Source organism: Homalodisca vitripennis, chromosome 5 (genome assembly GCF_021130785.1).
Source record: "Homalodisca vitripennis isolate AUS2020 chromosome 5, UT_GWSS_2.1, whole genome shotgun sequence".
NCBI classification, from domain to species: domain Eukaryota; kingdom Metazoa; phylum Arthropoda; class Insecta; order Hemiptera; family Cicadellidae; genus Homalodisca; species Homalodisca vitripennis.
This window is the reverse complement of record NC_060211.1, coordinates 106,383,873-106,409,099: the sequence shown is the minus strand read 5'-3', so window position 1 is coordinate 106,409,099 and position 25,227 is coordinate 106,383,873. Positions and strand designations below refer to the sequence as shown.

At 34.4% G+C, this 25,227-nt stretch overlaps 1 protein-coding gene across 1 annotated transcript; it reads left to right on the top strand.

Moving 5' to 3' along the window:
• Positions 1–24,598, top strand: LOC124362657 (leucine-rich repeat-containing protein 15-like). The gene is made up of 2 exons (XM_046817351.1): positions 1–21; positions 21,356–24,598. The coding sequence occupies exon 2, from the start codon at positions 21,372–21,374 to the stop codon at positions 23,553–23,555; it is 2,184 nt and encodes a 727-aa protein (XP_046673307.1). The 5' UTR covers positions 1–21; positions 21,356–21,371; the 3' UTR covers positions 23,556–24,598.
• The last annotated feature ends 629 nt before the right edge of the window (positions 24,599–25,227 follow it).

Genomic DNA, 25,227 nt, shown 5'->3' with positions numbered 1-25,227 from the left:
GGAGAGGGATCATGTCAAGAGGTATTTATAAGTCCTTCACTCTATTTGTGCAGATCCAAGTCTGTAAAAATGTAAAGCTTCTTTGTCTCTTCAAACTCTAAGCTCAACATCTCTTCCAAAGCCCAAATTAAATGCCAATGTATTCGATGTTATAGGATTCTAAGGGTGATGACATGGAAAACACATCTGTCAGTATAGTTCACAAATAATGTAGAATGTAACGTCTTAGTTCTAGATGTAGAAGTCTGGTTGTATGTTCCAAATAACATTATAAAACTAAGTGTTGCTTATTACAAACATGTGAATAGAAGATGACAATACGGTTTTAAATAGAGTATGAACTGTTTCTAAGTTTTATAAAAATAGCAAAATTTGTCCACCCACTATTATAATGTTTTTTAAAAATTAGTACTTTTCTTAAATTTTGTGTAGTAATTTATAATGATTATTTAAGCGATTGCTTTTGAACCCCATAACTCCCATTATAGAGTAGACGTGTACACATCAAGCATACTGTTGGGGAGATTTTCTCAACAGAATTAAAACAAATGAGATCTCTGTCACTCAACTGTAGTTTCAATTTGTATAGTGTAACTACGTTCAACTTATAGTCTGGCCTTGGTTGAGGTTAATGAAAATTTAATTATAAGGGCCTGCATCGTCTAGTTAAGTAAAAAAAACTTGGTTAGGAAAAAGTGGTCCCTAAATTTGTATTGGGTTTGCACCATTAACTGTTAAATTGCAACCAAAGACAACCGAAACACAGTCATCTCACTGGCATTAGTAACTACAAGCAAGTAACAGAAGTCGATACTGTTGCGCTATGTCTCGCCAATGGTATTTCCTAGGTCAGCTGTTGGATAGCGCTGTGAACAGTCTTATCACATCACTATCTAATGAGGCTTCTATGTTCCATCTTTTCTGTGGGTGCTACCTTTAACTCTTATGTTGAAAACACTAAAAGATTATGTCTAACTGAGCTATTTTGGTCTATTCCAACTTCAACTTTGGTTCAGATTTCAAAGTGAAACTTCTGTGTCCTATCTTTTCTGTGGATGCTACGTGAAAGACATTGAAAAATAGAAAAATGAAAAGATATAACAGTATGCATGACAGTTACCAAGACTGAACTTGATGACTAGTACTACTGATGTTTTCACTAGCAAGCTAGCAACAACACATAATGCCAGTGTGAGCCTTGCGTGAACCGGTTTATAGTATTGGCGAACAGCCAATCTGTGCTTAAAATAGACAAACCTGAAAGCGTGTAATTTGCGCATGTGAAGTGCACTGAGTCTTACAACAGATAATGTACTTATAATGTAGCACTGCGCATATTAACATATAATAAAATTCGTAATCTAAGACAGTCAGTAGTTTTACATGTTCCAGAGACCGAGGGGTAGGAACAGATAATGTTAATGGCCTGGATGAAACGGGAATATTAGATAAATTTAAATGTCGTCAGCCCTGACAAAAATTGTGTCCATTAAACGATTCTTTTTAGTTATTCGTATAATCATACAATACTAAAAATTGGAATTTTAATTTATTTTAGAGTTTAACTGATACATTATGTATCAAAAGTAGAATCTTTCAATACTTGAGTGTAACCGTAATCATGTCCCAAAAATTGGTAAAACCTCCTTTTCTTTATTTATAAAAATGTTAGCTCTTACCAGTTGTCTTCCTGCAGTGTAATAGGGGCGATATCTTTTAAAAATTATTTACCTTCCAAAGGACTCCTGAAATTAGTAATTATCATTAAAAGATGTTCCCGTCTCCGTTTTCACCTTCAAATCACAGGCGAACCCGGGTTAAAAAGTGGGGGGATGGTTAAGCCATGGTCGTTCAGCTCATAAAAACCTTAGAATGGAAAATATGAATGAAACCAGAATTGTAATCAACAATATCAGTGCTTTATCATTTACTTCAATTATTTTTCTGTAATAAAAACTTAGATTTATATCCTAGTTGCATGTCACTCTTATACTATCGATTGTCTGTGCTTATTCTAAAATAGTTTGCCTTTTCCCCTGCCCGTCGCTGGGTACGTCCGTGTTTAAAATAATACCACATGTAGGCCTAGTAAGGTGGAGTCGTAATGTCACACCTGTGATGTAAAGTGACAGATTCCCTATAATAATTTTGAAACATGTTAATTTTATCACTGTTCTTAAACTGCAAATATTACGGATGTATAGTTGTATGAACTTTTAACGTAAATTTTTATTAGAGTTACTATTATATGAGTGCATTATTTGAGCATATTTAACCTAAATTCGTAAAACATTTCCAAACAAAATGACACAAAGATGCTGTTTGGGTGATAGAAGAACAAACATCTATCCAACCATTTAAATGTACAATATTTAGGATCAGGACAATTCTCCCAAAGGTTACTCCTGCGAGACTCCTTCCTGATTGCTTGTACCCTCGGTTTCCTTCTTGGATGGAATGTATGAATTCCGTTCGCTCTATTACTTGGTCGTCAACCTAGGATTTATCAAATTATATCTTATGTCTCATTACTCAAAATGGGCTAGATGCGCTTGGACAATCGTGCATTGTGTCTTGTGTTGTATATCCTCTGCAATAGACACGATTTCCTCGAAGAGAACAGCTCGTTGCGCCTCGTGGTGCGATGCCGCTAGCGCCCTCTGCGTGACGACCTCCTTCATTTATTTTTTTCCTTCAGCAGCGCAAACATGAAGCGACAATGTCAAAGGTGCTAATTTCGAATACCTAACGTGCACACATCACAGATTGTTCACAGTTTCAATAACCGCTTCTGTCGTATCTAAACAAGGTTTCCGTGAAATCTTCTTTAGTTCTGTAAAACTTTACGTTTATTAAATTATTCTCCATATAATTAAAATGTATAACAGTGATTTTATTTCGGTTTCACTGCACAAGACATATTAGCCGAACAATTTAAATAATGTATCACTAGACAAATCATTTGATATATTTTGAACTAGGTTAACTACGAAAATGTTTTCTGATAAGAATTTTAATTAAATATTTACTGAATGTATTCATACACTGTATTATACCATTGTATAATAAAGGTACCTAAATAAACCAAAAAAATAGCTTGAACGTTAAATACAGCACAAACCATTGTGTTAAATTTCATTAACGTTCAGTATATCAAAATGTTCTAATACGAGTCTGTAAACTAAATAGTTAAAGTATTTTGACACGTGCCATGAAGAGAAACATAAACAAACTTCTTAATGCTTACTCAGCATTCATTAATTGATATTGTTGCTATCTTAGCAATAATCCAAAATAATCATGTAGATCTTTTGGCTGTTATTTATCACTTGAGTTCGCTGAACCTCTTGTTCCATAGATAACACGTAATGCTCGATACACGAGTTTTGCTGAATTATCAACGTTATCTGCATTATGAAGCTTGCAATTTTTAATTGGTATTCAAATAATATTCTGCTTTTCTTCATTTATTCTAGATTATTCCTTCACTCTTTGACTGTCCGAGTTTATTTATATGGGGTGGTTAGCATGGACACAATATTTACATCTTATTGTAGCAACTACCGCATCTTGTAGCCTATTTAAATTTTGGAAGACACGATACAGAGATATTTTGTGAATTTAAAGGTACATGGGCCGTTTTTATTTGTATTTCTATATGACTGTATCGTGTATATTTTGTCTTATAATCTTACAAGATTACCGCTTACGCTTACTAAGTTCTTCAGATTATTAATCTGGTTGATTTGATTGATTCTTTGGTTAGCGCCTACAGGAACCGATATTTGTTGTTGTATGCAGTGTTACCGTACATTATAAATACATTGTCTGTTGTAAGACTCAGTGCACTTCACACACGCAAATTACACGCTTTCAGGTTTGTCTATTTTAAGCACAAATTGGCTGCTCGCCAGTACTATAAACCGGTTCACGCAAGGCTCTTACTGGCTTTATGTGTTGTTGCTAGCTTGCTGGTGAAAACATCAGTAGTACTAGTCATCAAGTTCTTGGTAATAATCACGCATCCACACTGGTATTTCTTTCCATTTTTTTTATCGTTTACTGTCTTTTACTTAGCAGTCACAGAAAAGATAGAACAGTGAAGATTGAAGTCTCACTTTGAAATCTTACTCAAAGCTTTAACAAAATACAGCTCAAATAAATCCCCCCCCCCCCCACCAGAGTTGTTGCTTACGTTTAATCGTTAGTTATTATACAAAATGTTTTTAGTAAAAGTGTGGTTTTCAGAGTAATTAAGCGAACGCCATACTTCGGGTCAGCGGGCGCGGCATCGCGTTCCCCGTGCGTTAATACCAAATGTATTAAAATTGCGAAAAATGAACATGTGATGAGTCGATGTATTCTGCTTTAGGGGTTTTTTATGCAAAGTATATGTAATGCTTTTACTTATACCTTTTGAGTTCCATAATCTTATTTTACCCTTTGAGTGCCGGAGCATCGCTGTCAGCGATCCCGCATCATATGCAAGAAATGCCAGAATCGCTGTTAGCGACTTCTGCAATAACGCTTATATTTTATATAGTGTTTATCTAAATTGGCTCAATGACTATACATACGCATTCCAAAGGCTTCAACGTAACTTTTGATGTAGGTTTTGTTGCATTTTGGTTAGATTCTGATGTTTACGGCGGTTGTAAAGTGAGCGCGTTAGTCGCGTTTAGAATAGGCCGCTTCGCGGACGAGCCGTCACGTGTTTTGTTTGCGCTGCTGTTTATTTCACAAATGATATTGAAAGTTTTTAAGTGTAAATGGGTTTGTAGTGTTAGTATCTTCAAATTATTTCGTTTGTGTATGTTGTTCTAGTCTGTGTGTAAGTAGAACAATGACGGCCGCGAGTTACGGCGATCGTAAGCATCTAGTACTTTACTAAATACGTTTGTATAGTTTTTTATGTTTGTTCAGTGATATTTATAAACAATGAGTCGTAAAAACATTGCTGACAATGAAGACCTAGTATTGCAGGCATTAGATTTAAGCATTATAAGTGTAGACAATACACAGAGTGTTAGGTTAAGTTAGAAAATTTCTAGTTTTGTAGTGGTTCATATTTTCATATTTATTTTCCAAACTTTATTTATAAGTATAAAAAAAATGTATATGTCTTATTGTAAAGAATTAAATGGAGTATAAGATACAACTAAAAGTGAAAAAATCAAATATTTCAATAATACTAAGCTGTGTCAAAATAAAAAACTAAATGTTTTTGCTCATAAAGTTTTTGTTAATATTTTTTTTTTATTTGTATAAAAACGTTAAATAAGTGATCAATGTATTATATGTATAAAGAAAATATATTTATCTAAAAAAACCCCAAGAAATTATACCAATAAATAAATCTGTTATGAATTTTTAACCAGACCCTTTGAAAAACCAGGCATTTTTGCTCGGCATTTTATGCATACCATATAGCAAAACGCTGCGGCACTCAAAGGGTTAAACTACTTTACAATATCCGTTTAGCTATTCACCATGTAGTTAAACATACATCTTGATTACATATAGTATTTGCTACTTTAGCAGTTCAATTTTGTTCATCTACCAGGAACCATCCAGCACTGGACGACGTAGTGTATTATTAGTGCTGCACTTGGTACTGTGGTACTGAACGAAACATATACCTGAACTCTGTTCTGTTGGTCTATTTATTTTTTTGATAAATAAATAGACCTTTTAAATCGGCCATAAAATGCAAACAATATTTTTATTTATTTATTTATTTCTACAGTTTCCCATTACGGTACATATACTAGATACAATATTGTGAGATAAAACGTAAAATCGCAGTTAACGTAAATAACAGTTTAAAGTAAACAGCATGTAAGGTTAATTGAATTAAAACTACTTGGTGGAAAAAGATTTAAAATGAGTGTAATAAATTAATAAAATAACAGTAAAAGTATTCCAAGAACAAAAAAATAATAACAAAAACGGGAAGCAATGAGTATAAATCGGGTAACAAAAACAAAAAACTTAACAATAACAACAGTTAAAAAATCAGTATTGAATACGTTTCTCACTCTAACAGAAGAGAGAACAATTTAGTGACTAAACGAGGGAAAGAGAAAAAAGAAAGTTAAGGCTTCAGGTGGCGTCTGAGACACTCCCTGTAGGCTTCCATCGACTGGCCGAAAATGTCAGCACTGCTTCCAGCTCGTTGGCGTCATTGAGAAGATTTTGATTTACTTATTGTTATATGGTCACAAAGGCATTTAGAAAGTTTAGAAGTGACCCCCCTAATTACTGCTTTAAGAACTTATAATAAAAAGATTTATACACCTTCAAAATTAACCTTAGCAACAATCCTGTACAAACAAATATTAATAAGCATTGAAAAAATGTAGTTAGTCTAAGTAAAAAATAGTAACGACGAAAACATGAATAGTAAAATATTCATCATTAGCTTACTTAACTCTCCAGTTTTTCACCGCTCGAGGTAGACACTGTCAGAAAACGAAGTCCACATCTTCTGCTATACTGATACCAAACCGTAGAATCCTCGCAATGGCCATTGTGGTCTGCAGGTCATGAAGAACGCTGACTGAAGAGGACTTGGGGTAATATTTGGTGAAGAATTCTGAGATTAACCTCAGGCCAGTGAGGTTTAGAGTACATAGAGTTTCGATTTATGGGACACTTTATGCAGCTAGCTCAAAAACGGTTCCAATTTTCTAAGCAACATTTTAAAGAAACTATAAACTAAACGTTTCGACGCTCATAAAAGTTCCTTGTTCTTTGTTTGTTTTGTGTTCTTGTTGTTGCTTTGAGAGTTTTATTTAAATGTAGTAACATTGAAAATAAATATTCCACTTCGTCTTCAAAAATAGTAAAATTAATTGAGAGTTCTACTAGCGGCCATTTTTATTTTAACCCATATCGTATGAACGAAGTTAAACCTCAAACACTTGTACGGCCTTATTTTAATCGTAGAACTACGAGAGACATCTCAATATAAATATATTGCAAATCAAAACTTGTTATTTGTATTGTTTACTCATGGAAATTCTAAATCTTTTTTGTACTTCATAGTTTAAATATTCAAAAGTAGGCCTTAAAGTATAATTACAAGTAAAACGCAACACTGTTGTTAACAAGAGGTTAAGCATTACACTTATGAGACAAAACTCGAGGTCGTTTCAGCACGGGCCGCTCCTAAACGAAGAAAAAGAGAAAAAAACTTACACGTGCTGTCAATAATGATTGTAAGCTTTACACCACTGTCAGACCACAGCTCACGCTGCGACTGTGTGGAGTCCCCACACGCACGCTTACGGTACCTTCAGGACCTTTACTGTGTAACACGTGTTCTGCTTAACAAGTGAAATATCAGAGTAAGGTCCGGCTGTAGTATAATATGACTTTGAGGTTTTCTCATAAGACAGTGTTAAAACTCATGTAATCCTTATTTATTGTACCATTATTGTATCCTTATTATCCTTTTATTGTACCATTATGGGAGATGTCTCAGTTTAAAGATGTAATTAACTTAATACGTATCCAAACGCTTTTTATTGATTTTTATATAAACTTTTTGACATTTTTTTCGGAATAAACCATACAAATATGGAACAACTTAAATAGCGTTTGGATGCGTTATATTTTTTTTTTTTAAATAAGACATCTCCCATTATTCTTCAATTAAGCTGCATACGGTATTACATAGTTCTCAGGGGATAAAAAGACCTTTTTACTACGCTAGTCCTATTTGGGGTTCGTATTGGAGCAATATCGTCAGTATTTTAAAAAAATCCATTATTTTGATAGTGTTTTGATTATGTGGAATAGACCTTTTGAAAAATGATGCGTAGGCTACATTTATTTTAATTATGAATTTTGTCGTATTTCGTTTTGTGCTTGTTTACAGAGAAAATTGTCATATGTAAGCTATGTTTAGGAGGCATACACATTAAATATTTTTTTTAAATTTAATCCGAATCATTAAGCGAGCGTTGCTAGATAATCACATGATAAATTAATGCGAGTTGAAACTTTTTCTGTTTAATTTGGAATACTGCATGTATTTATATAGAGTCAATTAATTAATTAATTTACTGGTATTAAATATACTCACATCCTCTGTTTGTACGCTCACACGAATTAAATTTCCTTCTTGTAAGGTAATTGTACATCTTTACCTATTTTGCTATCGACACGTTGATCAAAAGGTGTAGTTACGGCCATTTTTCAACTGAACGTTTTTTAGTTCAAAAACATTGGGAGTTCTTAACCAAAACGTGGAGGCAATGAATACCATAACGTATTCATCGGCGGAATGGATGGATCTCAAGGGGATGGAATATTAATTGGTTATAAACGGATTCTTCAATGGAAAAAACTACTTCACCTCTGATATTAAGTAAAAGTACTATAAGTAAAATTGCATGGTTTTGGTTGGTTTCATAGATTGGAATTTGTTTTCATTCCATAGTTCACTTATACACTATTCAATCATATAAGAAATATCTCAATTTCGAAGTATGGTTTACGTAGTCTACTATTTCATTAATATAGTTTAATTCCACTACCCACATTACAGTTCAAACATATATTAAATGACATTTTAGAGTTATTTAATTAAAAATGTGTGTATAAACATAAATGCATTTTAAAACTCTCCCAAGTGGGACTATCCTTTTTAAATCGCATGTTGAATATAAAACTCTATTAACAACAGAGTTTGGTTATTTCAAATTGCTGATGTGACAGATGTAGACATAAATATCAATAAATAATAAACAAGAAGGTGGTTAAATTTGTAATATTGAAGACAGAACAAAACTGACATTTTTTAATTGTAAAGTTTATAAACAAAGTTTATTTGTTATAGTTCCTACAAATGTTATGAACCAACAGCTATTGGCTAAGAGAATGGGATATAAATTGTACTTAAGTAGAGGAAGCCTCTAAAATACAGATGTATTAATTAGAATGGTTGAGGTAAGAGGATAAAATGTCTTTATTGCAATTCTTCCCAAATAAATTTCATTCTGACTAGATTGAATTATAAATCAAATACGTTTCAACATACATTTCAAAGCAGGTATTAAATAAATGTTAATGGCATTCGACGAACCTCCTTGGATTCGTGCCCTTGGATGGAGATTTGGAGGTAGCTATTAGGCTATTTTAGTCCAAACAAAACACTGATTTAAATACCACCTAAGTCAGTTGTGCTTTTTTAAATTTTAGTTAAACTATTTGCAGTATTTTATGTGTTTGGTTGGTCGAGTCATAATTTACATCTTTTCCAATTGTAAAATTAAATTTGGATTTAGGAATTTGTTTGATTTACGTAAGTTACTGTTCACATACCCAAGTACACCGATTTCGATCGCATTACAAAAAAAGGTATTTTGCAAATACAATATAAAAAAACCAAGTGATGATGTAATCCGAACTCAAGAATGCAGTCCGCATTTACAGCCAACCTGTAATGCGAAAAATAATCAGGTTCAATGGTTATCATGTTTTTGATGGTAGCTGATAAGTTATTCACATCCTCGCCTGGTTGCAAGAAGAGTGTTATTTACCTACCACTAGCTGTTTGTACAACTTCCTCCAAATTTTCTCCTCTTCTTCTAATCCGTTGTTGGCCTATATATTCCATTACCACTTGTTGTAATGCTATTGCCTTGGATTGTTCCAAAAGCAAACGAAGTCAACGGTGTTAGAATAAATTATTGTTTACATTGTATATTAAATTCTCTTATAAGATTGATGTACTTTTGTAACGCAACGTTATTCTGAAAGTCAATAAGTAATACTAGAAAGAATGCAACAGTACCGTAACTGGATTCCAACCTTACAATTTAAATTTTAAATATTGTTTGTTATTGAATTTTATCTGATTTGGTGAGCATTTGAACTGTGTTTCCACAACTCCCGATTTTGGTACTCGGTTTAATCGCAAAGTCTTGAAAGAAAAATGCAGTAAATTCGATATATAAATTAGGCACATTCAATTAACCGTATATAATATTGCTCCTAATGTGGTTTTAAATTCAATCCTGTGTATGACAATCACGTTTTTCAATTGATGACGTAATAAAGCAGGAAACTCTTATGCATGCTATGAATGATTCAGTATTGCCCAATTAATTTTGCAGATTACACAATGTTTGTTATCAATGTGAAGCGACAGACATTGCCTTGTAACCGAGACCTTGGATGTAAGCATTGATTCACTGAATGCTTCGCTGTCATTTCAGTACAGGTATAATTTGTCGACTATGCGTCCCGCCGTGACGACTTCCCACTCTGATAAGTAGGTGCAAACAGCCGATAAGAGGCCAAGCCGCCATGTTGTGAGCTGGCCGATTAGCGCGGCAAGGTCTCGAGCTGTCAACATGGCTTGTGTGTTGTGCTGAGGTGCACTTTCTGGCTGCCTGCCTCTGTCAGATCTCCGTGGTGTCAATCAGGTACTTCCGCGTGCTTTCATCAACATCTCGATACCCCGTACGGTGATGACGTCAGTTTCATCTTTAGTGAAATTGAATGTATTTGTTTGACCACTAAACCATCCAAGGACAATTACATTTTTTAGTAATACCGTTTACACTCAAACTATTGTTAAGAAACACATGTAAACTTAGCTTCAGTATCAAGAAAAAAACGAAATCACGATGCTTAAATGAACATTTGATTTTCTGTGGCAGCTTTCATATAAATGTATGGCAGTCTCCTATATATGACAAACAGTACGCCACTGGACATTTGTATGCCGTCTTCCCTTAAGGAATACAGATGATTCGTCGACTTTCGATTTACCTGGGAGCATCGATCCTGTTTGAGTATCGAACTCTGTTCATAGAGGTTCTAAACCTATATGGCAATCATAACTCAGAAAAGAACGTTAGCAATTGCAAAATGGATCACCCTGTCAGATGATCTTCCGACATTCTAGAGATGTGATGTTAAGATGACGCAACTTCGACCGTGATTTTTACAAGTTAATAACTTAGGATAGTGACATGCTCAACACAGACATTGTCAACGCAATACTGGTACCAAATCGATTATATTCGCTTCTCGACAGCACTGAGCCAAGCAAGACCTTGTAGATTGTAGAGGTGCATGACTACCACGGAGGGCTGATAGATCAACAATCGAACTGTTCAGCAATAGACTTATTGCGCAAAGAATTTGTCAGTGAAATTTCTAGGTTATAACTATATTCCACTGCTTCAAACATAAACTACATAACTCCATCAAACTCTGGTTGAGACGAGAGATAGAATGTAACGTGAAAAACATTTCTATCGGTCACCGGATCCCATGGGAAGGAAAAATTAGACACTCTGAGACACTGACTTACTGTGTAACGTGCTATAATACGATGTGATAATTGGCAAACAAATGGAACGTCATCACGTTTACTCAAAGAATCTCACTGTATCTAGAATCACCAATTCTCGCAACTCTGCTCTTTTTTCTTGTATACAGTATCTTACAGACTGTTGCGTACTTCCATCTCCTCAAAGTCTCATTTTGGGGATTGACAAGAGAACAACGCAACCTTGGCCAACGCTACACAGTTGTAAACCCTCACTGAGCTACGTCTCCCACGCCCTATTTACCAAACAATTTTTCAAAAAATTACTGCTTAGCTGACACAAGAGAGTTCAAATTACCGGCAGTAAAGAGATGAAAACTGAAATATAGTACCACTGCACATAGTAATCGATCAGGTCGTATTAGTAGTGGTGAAATGTGGTTGTCATCTGGAGAATGTTGTGCGGAGGGAAAGCCATTTTACGACGAGGGAAAGGAAAAGTCTCAACCTGTTTTCAGATCTTATGTTGCTGCCTCGACGATATTTCTATTTCGGGCCTTACATCTGACTGTCCTGACTGCACGAAGGGAATTGTTAGAAACTATTTCAATAATATACTGATTTCGGTTACCATCTTGGGCAGGAATTCCCTCATCACAGAACGTAACACTTTCTTAGTCCATAATAGCTGTAGCTCGTCCTGGATATGGATCCTTTTAATCACTTAATCTTGATATGTTCTTCGGAGATATAAATACGTTAATCTAGTTTAAAGGTTCTTTGGTAGTTTGAACTTCCAAACTCGTAGACATGAACGGGGTCAAGTAAATGTAAGAGACGCAAACGCTCGAGAATTCCGAATTCTCTGTGATAGCACCTCGAAATAATTATTTCTCTATGTACTGTACAACAATAAAAATATATAAATACGTTAACTTAAATTAGTATAGGCTACGTATCAGTCAAACATTTTGTTAGTGGGACTCCTTTTCATTATAAAGTACCCTTCATGAATAACGTTTATATTCCGTAATGTCTATTAGTAAACAGTGCTAGCCTAAATCAAGTCCAGCCTAGCATCATATCCCTACATTAGTGAAAACACCAAAACCGCCTTCCAACACTATGACTGTGATGTAAAAATGTATAAAAGCAGAGGAATACATAGTGGCGAGACCCTTTCGGAAATGGATTTGGGAAGAAGGGATGACATTAAATGGAATTTTAAAATTATCTCTTAAGTACCTCAAGGCCTAGGTGAAGTACCAAGCTTATTTTGCAGTTTGTTGCTATCAAGTATTCCGTCACAATTCGTAACATTTAGTTAAATGTCTTAACGGCATTTTCATAAAACCACAGTTTAACTTATTTTCTAAGAAATACATTCTGTGCATTCCAACCGCTCTCTTCCCTTCCGGTAGCGTTTCTAAATCATCTTCGTCTGTGATCGCCAATACTATTTAACCACCTTCTACCATGTTTTGGCTGATTTCAACCTATTATACCATAATACTTGAACTTATATTTTGTTTATTTATTTATGTATCCTTATGTCAACTAAAACTGATTAAAACTTTATGGGTGACGGCTATTTGCGTTAGGAAATAGTATTTCCATATGTTTTTGAAGTTCATTGTTTACAATAACTGATTTGAAAGGTTGACACGATTTAGAACATTTGCTGACAATACAGCTGCTACGTTTCTAAGGATGGAATCAAAAACTTAAGACAAGGTTAAGCATGCATTATAATTTAAAAAAATAACAACATATGGCGAGGAATTTGCCTAATTCAAACTTGATAACAGGACATGTTGTACATAAAAACCCCTGCATATACTTAAGGGTCTAGAAAAGTCAGAAGAAACACAAACCCTACAACTTTACAATACAACCGCGCTACATAAGACTTACAACTTCACAATACATCTGCACTACACAAATCTTACAACTTTACAACACAACCGCATTGAACAATCCCTACAACCGCATTCCACAAACCATACAACTTTCAATACAACCGCACTACACAAATCCTGCAACCTAACTGCACAAACCCTGCAACTTTACAATATAACCGCATTACAAAAGCCTTACAACTTCACAATACAACCTCACTACATAAATCTTACAACTTTACAACACTACCCCACTGCACAAACCCTACACCTTGCATACAACCGCGAGACAATAAAAAAATAGTCCAAAAGAAATGTCTATGTGTCTATAATAGAATACCTTAATGCTTTTAACTTTATATTAATAATTTTAAACGCGATGTGTTTTAATTTAGTTTTTTTCATACGCCACTGTGTACGTAAGCTACAAGACGTATCCAAAATACGCACAAGATATTTTTTTCGTACAAAACAATAAATTGCTATATTTTGTTCAACTTCTGTGCTGGGTCAGGGTTTTATTCACTATGTCCACTAAAGATAATATATGAAAAACGTTAATAGTGGCATTATTATTTAATTTTTATACGTGTACGTTGAATAAATCCTACTTTTAGTTTGACTATCTTTCAATTTTAAATGCCTTTTTCGTTATAATATTTAAAATACGATAAGATCATGAGACATTGCAATTATATACTGAATTAAATTGTACAGGTACAATCCGTTGTTTAATACCTTCATCCTTTAAACATTATAGAAGAAAAGTTCAAGTATGTAATTTTTATTGCCCAGAGTTATTTATTACGCCACATTTCCCGCAAGATGAATCTCGCTTTATCGTACAACAGTTTGTGTCATTGAACTCAGAATAAACAACAATGTGACCCTCCTGTATTCGCACTTAAAACATTAACCTAATTCCAAGACACGGATTGAAGATGTTTGCCAAATTAAAAACTTGTCATAATGTTATTTCTAGACGCACATGTAACAAACTGTATTAAAAAGTTATGTAAACATAGTAAAATATATTTAATAGATCGTGGTTAACGTACAAGGAAATAATCTATTACTTTATCACTAATATAGTACTAGTACTAATATCGTTGGTCAACAGTAATACTTTTTAGCTATTTGCAACACCTCTTAACAACACACACTCTGTACATTTGAAAATCGCTTGAACATTGGCAGTTTTGTTCACTGAAGAATTAGCAAATATTTGCGAAAGTCAAACAAAAACAAGCGAGGGGCGCCAGAGACGGCTAGACTCAGCCTTGTCCTTCTATTCAGCTATAGAATTCTACTGAAGATTGTCGCCGAACCTTCGAAACTGAAAGTAAACCAGACAAAGCCTCGTGAAGCGTGGGCTGCAGTCTGGAGTGCTCTATTGTTGTCATATTTAGACTGCCTGGTCTGATCCTGATCTGTAAACTTCCTCCTCCAGGAGATACATATCACGTACATGTATAAATTTAGTACGATCTACTACATCATATTTCCTCTTACACGGCTCGATTTGTGTTGAGGTTTGGAGAGAAAGAACCATTTATTTTGTACGGCTCTTGCGAATTTTTCCAATTAGATGTAGTTGTTAAGTTTAACTTGCTTCCGAATTGCCGTATACTGTATGTAATTTATGGTGACTTAAAGTGATGACGCAGACCGAAATAAAGATTTTTAACGTATCAAACAATGATTAGATTTCACGTTCAAATGAATTCAAGACCATAAAAAGACATCAAAGCTTTGAATGTTTACCCGTTTTATCGAAATAAGTTACAGTGATCGATTTCGAACAGAAACTAGTTCGTAGTCCCGTTAATTAATCTTTACCTTGATCTTGAGAATACGATGGTTGACAGTCAGTCTTGGCTGGTTGGTAGGTAGTTCTATGTATGTAGTTGGGAGGGAGAGGACAAGGGGAAAATTGTCCCTCTCCGTCAAATCAGGAAATGTGTTTCACCTTTCAGTAAAATGTTTAAAATTAATATTTGTATTAAAGCAAGATACTCTATAAAACAGACAATTTGGTTTCACACAAGAACTCAACTGTGGATGCTACTGCATCTGATGGTAAAGAGTTGACATAGCTTAGATAGGTGCTGACAAGAAAAGTATGGGAATCTTTTTATACATATGAATATAGCCTTTACGAATTTTACTTATGACCTCCATACTACATTATGGGCCTACTCTGGAGTTAACACACTGTCTTTATCTTATTAGTTCATTCAACATAATTATAAATTATTTAAATAAATTCAGAAAAACACTGTTGGACGCTAAGTTGTAACACAGAGAACTCTTATTATGTGTGGATATACTAACATCCCACTTGAAAGCTTGGATTCTATTGCAATTAATGAATAATCAATCAAGCTTGAAACACACGCTCGATATTTAGGAATAATAATTAATTAAAGTTGATGCATCTGCTCATGTGCAAATAAGACTTCAATATCAAGAAAAGTTACATTCTATTGCAGCCTTTACGGTTCAGTCATGTATGTATATAGTCGGACATGTAACTAGGAACGTATATTTTCTCATATAACGCCATGTATGCGTATTTGGGAAATTATTCTTTTTGGCTTTTAAAGACATATAACCGTTATAGTAAAGTTGCACAATATCGTGTACCCTTGCACCACAATGTCTCGAGTAATGTGCCACTCCTGGACATCCATAGCGTTGTCCGTATGTGACACATCAGTTTTGCTGTTCCAGTGTGGGTTCAATCGGAAGGTATAAACCAAACAGAAACTAGCACTCCTGGAGACATGTTGACATTTTGTATATTTCTTATTGTAACAAAATAATTTATTAGCTTGGCGTTAGTGAAGCGTAACACTCAAAGAACAGGTACAGTTTTATTTGTATCTGTCCGCACGATATCTCTAAAATTAACTGATTTATATACTTGCAATTTTTCATGGTGCTTAATTTTAATATTATAGCACCCCTGAGTTCGATATAGTTAGTGAACACGTTTTATAGTCTTATGGGTAACCAACATGGCAACGAGAAAATAGCAGAATAAATAAATGTATAAACAAACTGTGTACAATCATATGAGATTTTATATAGTCAATGACAAAAATCTATGACAAGATTTCAGTTCAATCCACACTTGTAGTACACTCGCTAGCGTACAGGTACTTTTATTATTGAAAACTGCTATAAAATGTATCTTACTGAACAAAAATGTGAATGGATCATGTGGCAAGATATCTCTAGGAAGATTTTATCTGCAGACTTTAAAATTGTGTATGACACTTCATATTTTCTTCGTGTACGTACCAGTAGCGTAGCCAGAAATTTCTTTCGGGGGGGGGGGTCCGAAACCGGAGGATCAGGGGGACGTTTTGTGTGTTATTTGCCAATGAATTCACTGGTCAAAGGTAAATACCAAAAATATGGAGCTTTAATAACTACGCCTTATAGAAAGTGGAAAGATGTAATAGGCAAATTAAACTCTCACAGCAACTCTAGTACCACTAATTTTCTTGTATAGCTACAGAAACTTTACGAAGTTCGATTCTGGCCGAGTAGAAGGCACCAAAGTGATGTTGGATTCACTGGATAAGAAAGAAAAGATTCACTGGATAAGAAAGAAAAAGAACAAAACAGAGCTTCATTCAAGCCTATAATTGACTCAACTATATTCTGTGGAGAAAATGAAATACCCCTTCGGGGACATTGGACCATTGACGGCTGAAAAACCTTTAGAAAAGAAGGACGATTTTCGAGCGTTGCTCGGGTACAGATCAAACTAACGGTCGGAAAATGCACCGGAAAAACTCTACTGATTAGAAGTTCGGCCACTTTGGATTTCACTGATTGGGGTATTTATGAATGAGTTATAATGACGATTTTGTGTATCATTACACTGTAGACGAGTATATAATTATCGGAAAAAATCACTTTCGGTCGGAAATAAAATACATCTGAAAAACTCTAATGATTAGAACTTCAACTACTTCGGACTTCGGTTATTGAGGTAAACGTGGTATTTTTTATTGAGTTAGGACGACGATGTTTTGTTATCATTAAACTGTACTCGACTACCTATATAATTATCGAGAACAAAATCACTTCCGGTCGGTAAATACCGAAGAAAAGCTCTCTACTGATTCGTTTTGACCATTTTGGATTTCACTGGTTGAGTGGTTGAGGTAAAAGTAGTACTTATAATTATGTTAGGACATTGAATTTAGAGATTAATTCAACGCCGATTAATAAATATATAATTATCGAGAAAAAAAAAACAAAAATAATCACTTCCGATCGGAATATACTAAGGAAAATGAAATAAGTCAGTGAAATCCAAAGTAGTCGGAAGTTCTTATCAGTAGAGGTTTTCCGGAGTATTATCTGACCGGAAGCGATTTTTTCAATTTTTCTTTGATAATTATATAAGTATTAGTCGGCGTTTAATTGATGCCTAAAATCAATGTTCTAACATAATTCTAAGTACCACTTTTATCTCAACGACTCAACCAGTGAAATCCAAAATCGTCAAAATCTGATTCAGTAGAGCTTTTCCTCGGTATATTCCGACCGGAGGTAATAATATATAATAATAAAAATACTTTTTATTGTGTCAACAATAATAAAAATTACACACAATCGAAAAATAAAATTATTTAGAAATATGTATATCTATTTTAAATTGCCCCTATTCATACCCGTTCATACTGTGTATACAGTCCACACTCATTCCTAAGACTGATACATACTTATAGCCATACGTTTTAAAATCTTCTAAATTTTACCACCAGAAATAGAGGATGATCGAATTACTTTAAATTTCATCCCAGCGGCTCATTATAAACTCTTCCACTGAATAAAACACCCTCGACACCAAAAAGTGTCTCAATCGACCTTTAAATTTTGTTGGTTAATTCTAATTTTTGATTTCATCAGGGAGCTTGTTGATGAGCTTAACACCAACCTCGGATGGCAAACGTTTGAATGCGGCTGTTCTGTGCGGATGTAACCGAAGGTTGTCCCTGCCTCTTGTCCCGTATTGATAGACGTCCCTGCCCCGGACGAACTCGCACTTAAATCGGCAGTACAGGGCGACATCGAGGATGTAGAGACAGGACAAAGTTAGGAATCCAAGCTCCCTAAAGGCATCTCTGCATGAATTTTGGGATTTAAATTTTGAAATGATGCGGACAGCTTTCTTTTGACTTCTAAATACTCGCTCAAATTTGTATTTAGAACAGCTGCCCCATAGCCTCGACTCGTACATTATATGGGGGTGTACAAGGCCATTTTTAGTACATCCCAGGAGCAAAATTTTGAAAGGTTCCGTAGAGCATAAATGCCTGAAGAAACCTTTGAGCAGGTACTTTCAATGTGATTGTCTCAAGTCAGACTTCGATTAAGGTACATTCCGAGGAACTTGGTGGAATCAGTTTCCTCTATGAGGACATCGTACTGAATACATGAATTCCGTTTTTTCCCTCTCAGAAGCGATGAGTTCCGCCTGCTGATGTACACAAGGAACAAGACTGGTCCAAGTATACATCCCTGTGGGACTCCATAGTTTCTAATTTAAAATTATTAAATGTTTTTTTCTCGATAATTATATATGTATTAGTCGGCGTTCAATTCATACCTAAAATCACCATCCTAACATAATACTAAGTATCACTTTTACCTCAACCACTCAACCAATGAAATCCAAAATCGTCAAAACTTGAATCGGTTGAGAGCTTTTCTTCGGTATTTACCGACCGGAAGTGATTTTTTTCTCGATAATTATATAGGTACGGTGTACAGTTTAATGATAACAAAAATCGTCGTCCTAACTCAATCGAAAACCCCATGTTTACCTCAATTATTGGAGTCCAAATTAGTTGAAGTTCTAATCAGTAGTTTTTCAAGTGTATTTTCCGACCGAAAGTGATTTTTTTCGATAATTATATACACGTTTACAGTTTAATGATACCTAAAATCAACGTCGTAACTAAATTCTAAGCAGTCACTTTACGTCCCCACGACGAATTTGAACGAAGTGGTCGCTAATTTAAACTGTTCGCCGTGTTACGGTTCAGGTTACTTTGCGACGTCACGTGACCGCGCCCTATAGAAATACCGTGATTACACAACACTATCCGAAAGGCCGAGCCCAAAAGTATCGTTTTATACCTTATGATTTAAACGAAAGGACAATTATATTTTTAACAACGGTCACTTCAATCAGTGAAATCAATCAATTTAATGTTTGTAGACAAGAGTAATGATAACTGTCCTTTTTTCTCCTGCTCCATGCTTTATTTTTTAATACGTCTTAAAATTTCGGGGGGGTCCGGACCCCCTGGACCCCCCCTTCGCTACGCCACTGGTACGTACACAAGAATGAGTCATACGATTGTGCATGTCCAACCATGGAATTTGGTTGAGCGTCATTGACGCTTATTACTCAGTATACTAACAATTTCGTTTTTGTCTGCAAGGAGGATGAAAACATTTCTTTCCTGTATGATTATGTGTCTGTCTATCTGTCCATAGGACATCTAGAAAATGCAATAAGTGAGCTATGTAGATTTGCAATTGTGTATGTAACCTTAGTGAAGCACGTTACGTGACACGTGTTGTGGCGTACACTTACCTTATAATTATACATTTTGTAGCGATATGAACACCAGATTTTATGCATTGAAAAATGTAAATTGGATATTTTTCATTTTTAGTGTGTTTTTTAATGAAATCGTGTATTTTAGTTTCGTTTTTTAAAATAACTAGTGAATGGTCTTAACTTAAAATAATGTAAAATACTTTAGTACTGTTAATTCTGCTATTGTGAAAATTTTGAAAATATTAATTATTAAAAACGTTAATGTTTGAATATACATTATTATAGCAACATTAACATTTTATATTTCCTAAAATGTACGTAACTACAGATAAAAGTTACCGGTACATAAACAAAATTATTTTGGTTTATCCCCATCTTTATAATAAAAAATACAATAATAATCATTAGGTAATTGTGCGTTATTTACAATCTGATTTACAAGCAGTTTACAAGTATATTTTTAAATTGCCGGAGTTGAGTGGTGAAACAAGGCGGTAAATTTATGGCTTGCCCCCACTGGAAAAAATATGTACCTGCGGTTTTGCTTTCTTGTAACATCCTTTTGTTAAACGCCAACTTGTTAGTATTAAAATAGAACTTATATATCAATACATTTGCGAGTGTAATGATTAATAACAGAAAAGGAAAATAAACACAAATTACATATTAAATATGCTCAAATATCAATAGAGTTAACCACCAATATGATACAAAAAAATCAATAGCACAACGAAATGAAGTAAAATCACAGAAACGACAATTATTTTGCAATGCGAGCAGTTCTAACCGAGTACGGAGTGATTTAGGAAGTAAAAGTGCGCTCTAAATCGGTCACAGAGCGGTCATCGCTGCGATCGGATTGGTGCTGGTCCTGGTCGACTACGGAACGGGTAGGTTCTGTTCTGTGAGGAGTGAATGGCATTCCGCAGTCGTGCCCTGCCCAAGGCCAAACAGGCGGGGTCCAGACAGACACAGGCCGCTGCACAGGACAGCTGATGCCCCCACCACGACACATGTCCTCCGGGTTACAGCTGTGGTACTGGTACACTTACACTGAGCAGCTGTCGGGACAACAATCCGCCACAGAACTGGTCAGGTCAGGTGGCTAACAAACTGACCGATAGGTGGTCTCTGAGACCACACTTGCTTCAACGTAGTTTGTCTTTCAACATTGAGATCATACTATTTGTAATAGATATAACACAAAGTGTTTACCTGAATTTAAACACAATTGAGCTAGGCCCTATTATAGAACAAACATAATCAGAGTTGCAACAATTCCAACAAAATATCCAAATAAACAAAATTGTTCATTTAGAAATTAAAACATATGATCTATTATTACACTGTTATAAAGTCCAGTGATCATGAATGTTGCCCTATTGTATTTTTCTGACTTGGGTAACACTTCACATGCCAATTTCTTTTTGTGTACCTTAAGAAACAATTGACAGTTGAAAGGGACTGTTTTGATTTTATTAATAGTTTCACTTACTAGACTTGTGTACTTTGAATTGTGTATAATGTACATTAATGGCCATAGTTAATAAAGAATTTTTTCTCTTGTTACAGGGTCAGAAGACTCACGATGAAGATCTGCCTGGTTGTGGTGATGGGCTACTTGGCCGTAGCTCTCGCCTATGATGAAGATTGTCTGGAGTATTGTTCTTGCTCTAAAGGAATGGCCTCAATTGCAAGGTGTACCCAACTTTCAACAGACATGCTCTTCCCAGAGAGAGTAAAATACCTAATCGTAGATTCTGTTCCAGATTTACAAATCAACTTGACAAAAGGTTTCTTCAGAGAAGTTGGTTTGCAACAACTTTTGACTATACAAATTTCCCACTGCTTAATTTCTTATGTTGATGTAGGTGCATTTGAAGGTCTCAGTGAGTTGACTGATGTAGATCTTTCTGACAACGGTCTAATATTTATCCACAGAGATACATTTGAAACCAACAGCCGCTTGGAACGTATAAATCTGAGCTCCAATCCTCTTCAACTTACACAGCTTTTGAAAGCCGAGCAAGATTATTTCTTAAAATCCTCATCGCTGTTGGAGCTGGATCTATCCTACTGTCAGCTGAGTAATATTGACAAAAGATTATTATCGCAAGTTATTAACCTTCAGTACATAAATCTCAAGTCAAATAACATCAAAGTAATTGATGATTATATATTTGAGAATGTGCCATTGCTCGATGAAGTTGACCTCTCTGATAACATGCTTATGACACTAAACGATGAGATATTTGAAGATATAGAAGAGCTAACAACTCTCAATTTAAGAAATAATCTAATTGAAAACATTAAGGAGCTAGATATGCCAGGTTTGAAAGAGTTAGATGTAAGCCTTAACAACATAAAACTAATAAAGAAAACCACTTTTGAAGGGGTTCCTGACCTGTCTACTTTGAATATGTCTCACAATAAAATCACTTGGATTTCTGAAGAGACCTTCAAGGATCTCATTGAGTTAAGACATCTTGACTTGTCCCATAATGCTCTTATAGGTCCGTTACCCAAATTCATTTTTGAGGAGAATGAATACCTCGAAACATTATCTATTGGAGGTAACAATGGTATGCATATTTTTGAAGGATTTTCTACTGAACTACCCAGGCTCTACAAACTTGACATATCTGATTGTGGCCTTCACAACATAACAAACTCGTCATTCAGTGGCATGCCGAGTCTGGCCATCTTGAATGCCAGTATGAATTCTTTAACATCATTAAATCATGTAATGATGTCCAAACTTCATCGTCTCAATACTCTCGATCTGTCACATAACGAAATTACAAAGGTGGGAGCATATACATTTTCTAGCAACTTACATCTGAGGAAACTAAATCTTTCAAACAATAAAATACATCATCTTTCCCCAAACACTTTTGACACAACTTCATTTCTCTCATACTTGGATATCAGTAATAATCAACTTTCCTATGTCTGGCATGCAAATGATTCAGAATACATGAAAGAAAACAAAATATTGAGTCAACTTGAAAAATTGAACATTGCAGGAAACAAAATTAAGGACTTGCACAAACACAGTTTCAGCCATTTAATTAACCTTCAGGCAATTAACATACAGGACAATCCTTTGGAGTGTACGTCAGAGTTCCCAGCATTCGTTGAGTGGATGTACAAGTATAATATTAAGCCTCTGGAGCATATTGGAAAATCTCCTGCAGCTGAAGAAAAACTTGAGATATCCAATCTTCAGTGGGATGACCTATTCATGGAAGTGTGCAAACCCCAAAAGACAGAAAAGATAGAAATCAAGACGAAGCCAGTAAAAGGTGAAGAGATGGACGATACAAAAGAACACGACTTGAACTTCTATCAATACACTGTTATTGAAGATGTCAAACTCAACGATGCCAAACTCGACAAAGAAAACGAAATAGCAATGGAAGCCACAGAAGTAGATGAATTAGCTGAAGAAGTAACTTCTTACATGTGGCCAACATTTTTAGTAATTTTCTCTATTGTGTTTCTGTTACTAGCCATTGGTAACACATTAGCCTTAGTGATTTATAACAGAAACCGCAACCCTTATAACACCGTTGGAATGAAAACTGCTTTCACTTCACCATTCAAACGCACTATGGTCAAACTAGACACCACACCTCGTTACCACAAACTGTATGAAGAATGCAGTGTTCCAAACACACCGATCGTAAAAGGAAATTTGCTGGGAAATATTGTCAATTCACAACGTAATGTTTTTACCCTTTCAAAATCAAAAGAAGACAATGTTGTGTAAGATATCCATAAACCAACATGCTTATTTTAATCTAAATTGTATATTAGTTATAATGTAGGACTAATGTATTACATTTGTTTAATATTGTATTGTTAGTTAATAACCTAAACTCTAAGTCAATAATGTGATAAAATTAATGTTCATTACACACAATTTATTTTACTTAATTATGTACTTCATAACTGCAACACATAGTTTTAATAAATAATAGTTTTGTAAATATACATTTGTAACTTTTTACATAAAGTCTGTATAAGTAGCAAAATTCCTACTACATTCCAATTTTTGCATCTATTATTTTATTTTTTATCTGAAAATGTGTACATATTTGTAAAGTGCCTGTTACAAGTACCAGTTTTTGAAATTGGTACAAAATTTTATAAAACTACAATTTTTCTATAAATTATACCTACTAACTTATTAAAATAAAGAACTGAAGAACATCCAACTTTAAAGTACATTGTTGAAAGATTTTGTGTGCTTTGAAGTAGACCTGTGTCTATAATCCTAAACATGCTATTTTAATGCTTATGTTTAAGTTTAACAGAGGTTTTTACTGCAAAAATAAATGTTAACTATTATTATCTTGTATGATCAAGAAATAACAGGTAAATGTGTAACATTAATCATTTTTGTTAACTCTAAAGGGTATAAAAAACAGAATGCAGTGTGTCAATTTACTTCATATAAGGGAATAAATATATTCAACAACCAACAATATATTTAGTCAAAAGCAACATTACCTTTACCTATGTATTATCAGCATAACCACATTTTACATGTTTCAAAATATTTGATGAAGTATCAAAAAGAAATTCTAGATCTCCAAGGAAGCATAAGGGATTGAGGTCTGCTGTATTCTCCCTCACCTACTATTTTGAACCAAATAACAAACTAAAATATTTTCACTTCTTTATATAAATGAATGTCACTTTTAAAATAGTCTAACCTAGTGAGGTTATACTCATCAATAATGATGATCCATGTGTGTTCTGTATTAAATAATCTGGAACATTAAAGTGAATTTAACTGATATTAAAATACTAATGCATTTTGATATACACATCTCTCAATATCTCCTGACCCTTTCCTTTATTGAGGGAAGGAGTTTCCCTCAGCACAAAACTCCTTTTTACTATGGTTTCGTTGTCTCAAATAGTTTTTTGAATCCAGCGATTTCAAACTCATCATTAATAAACACACAATACATTAATATAAAGCCTTTCATTGGGCATTACTTTTTCACAAAACGTTCAATAATCATTACTGAAAAAGTAAGTAATCTGTTCAATAATAACATATTCTTAATTTATTACTCGAAAAAATTAATCTTTCCAACTAATTGATGGCCATTTCAACAAAAAGTTATTGCACATAAATTATTTACTTTTTAAAATTACTTCTAAAAAGTAAAACAAATTATATAATAGCTTGTTATAATTGTTATTCTTGAAAATCAATATTTGTATTATTATACCACATCTAAAATTGTGTACAGTACTGTTAGCAACTTGTGTAAAAAATGTTTTCTTGTAAACTCAAGTACTCTGATATGTGTGAAACTCAAATTTTTAAAACTCATAAAGTGCGGAATTACAATAGGCAGTGCCTTATACAAAATAGGGGTGGATATATTGTATGTAGTGCAGCAACCTTCCACTTGACCCACATA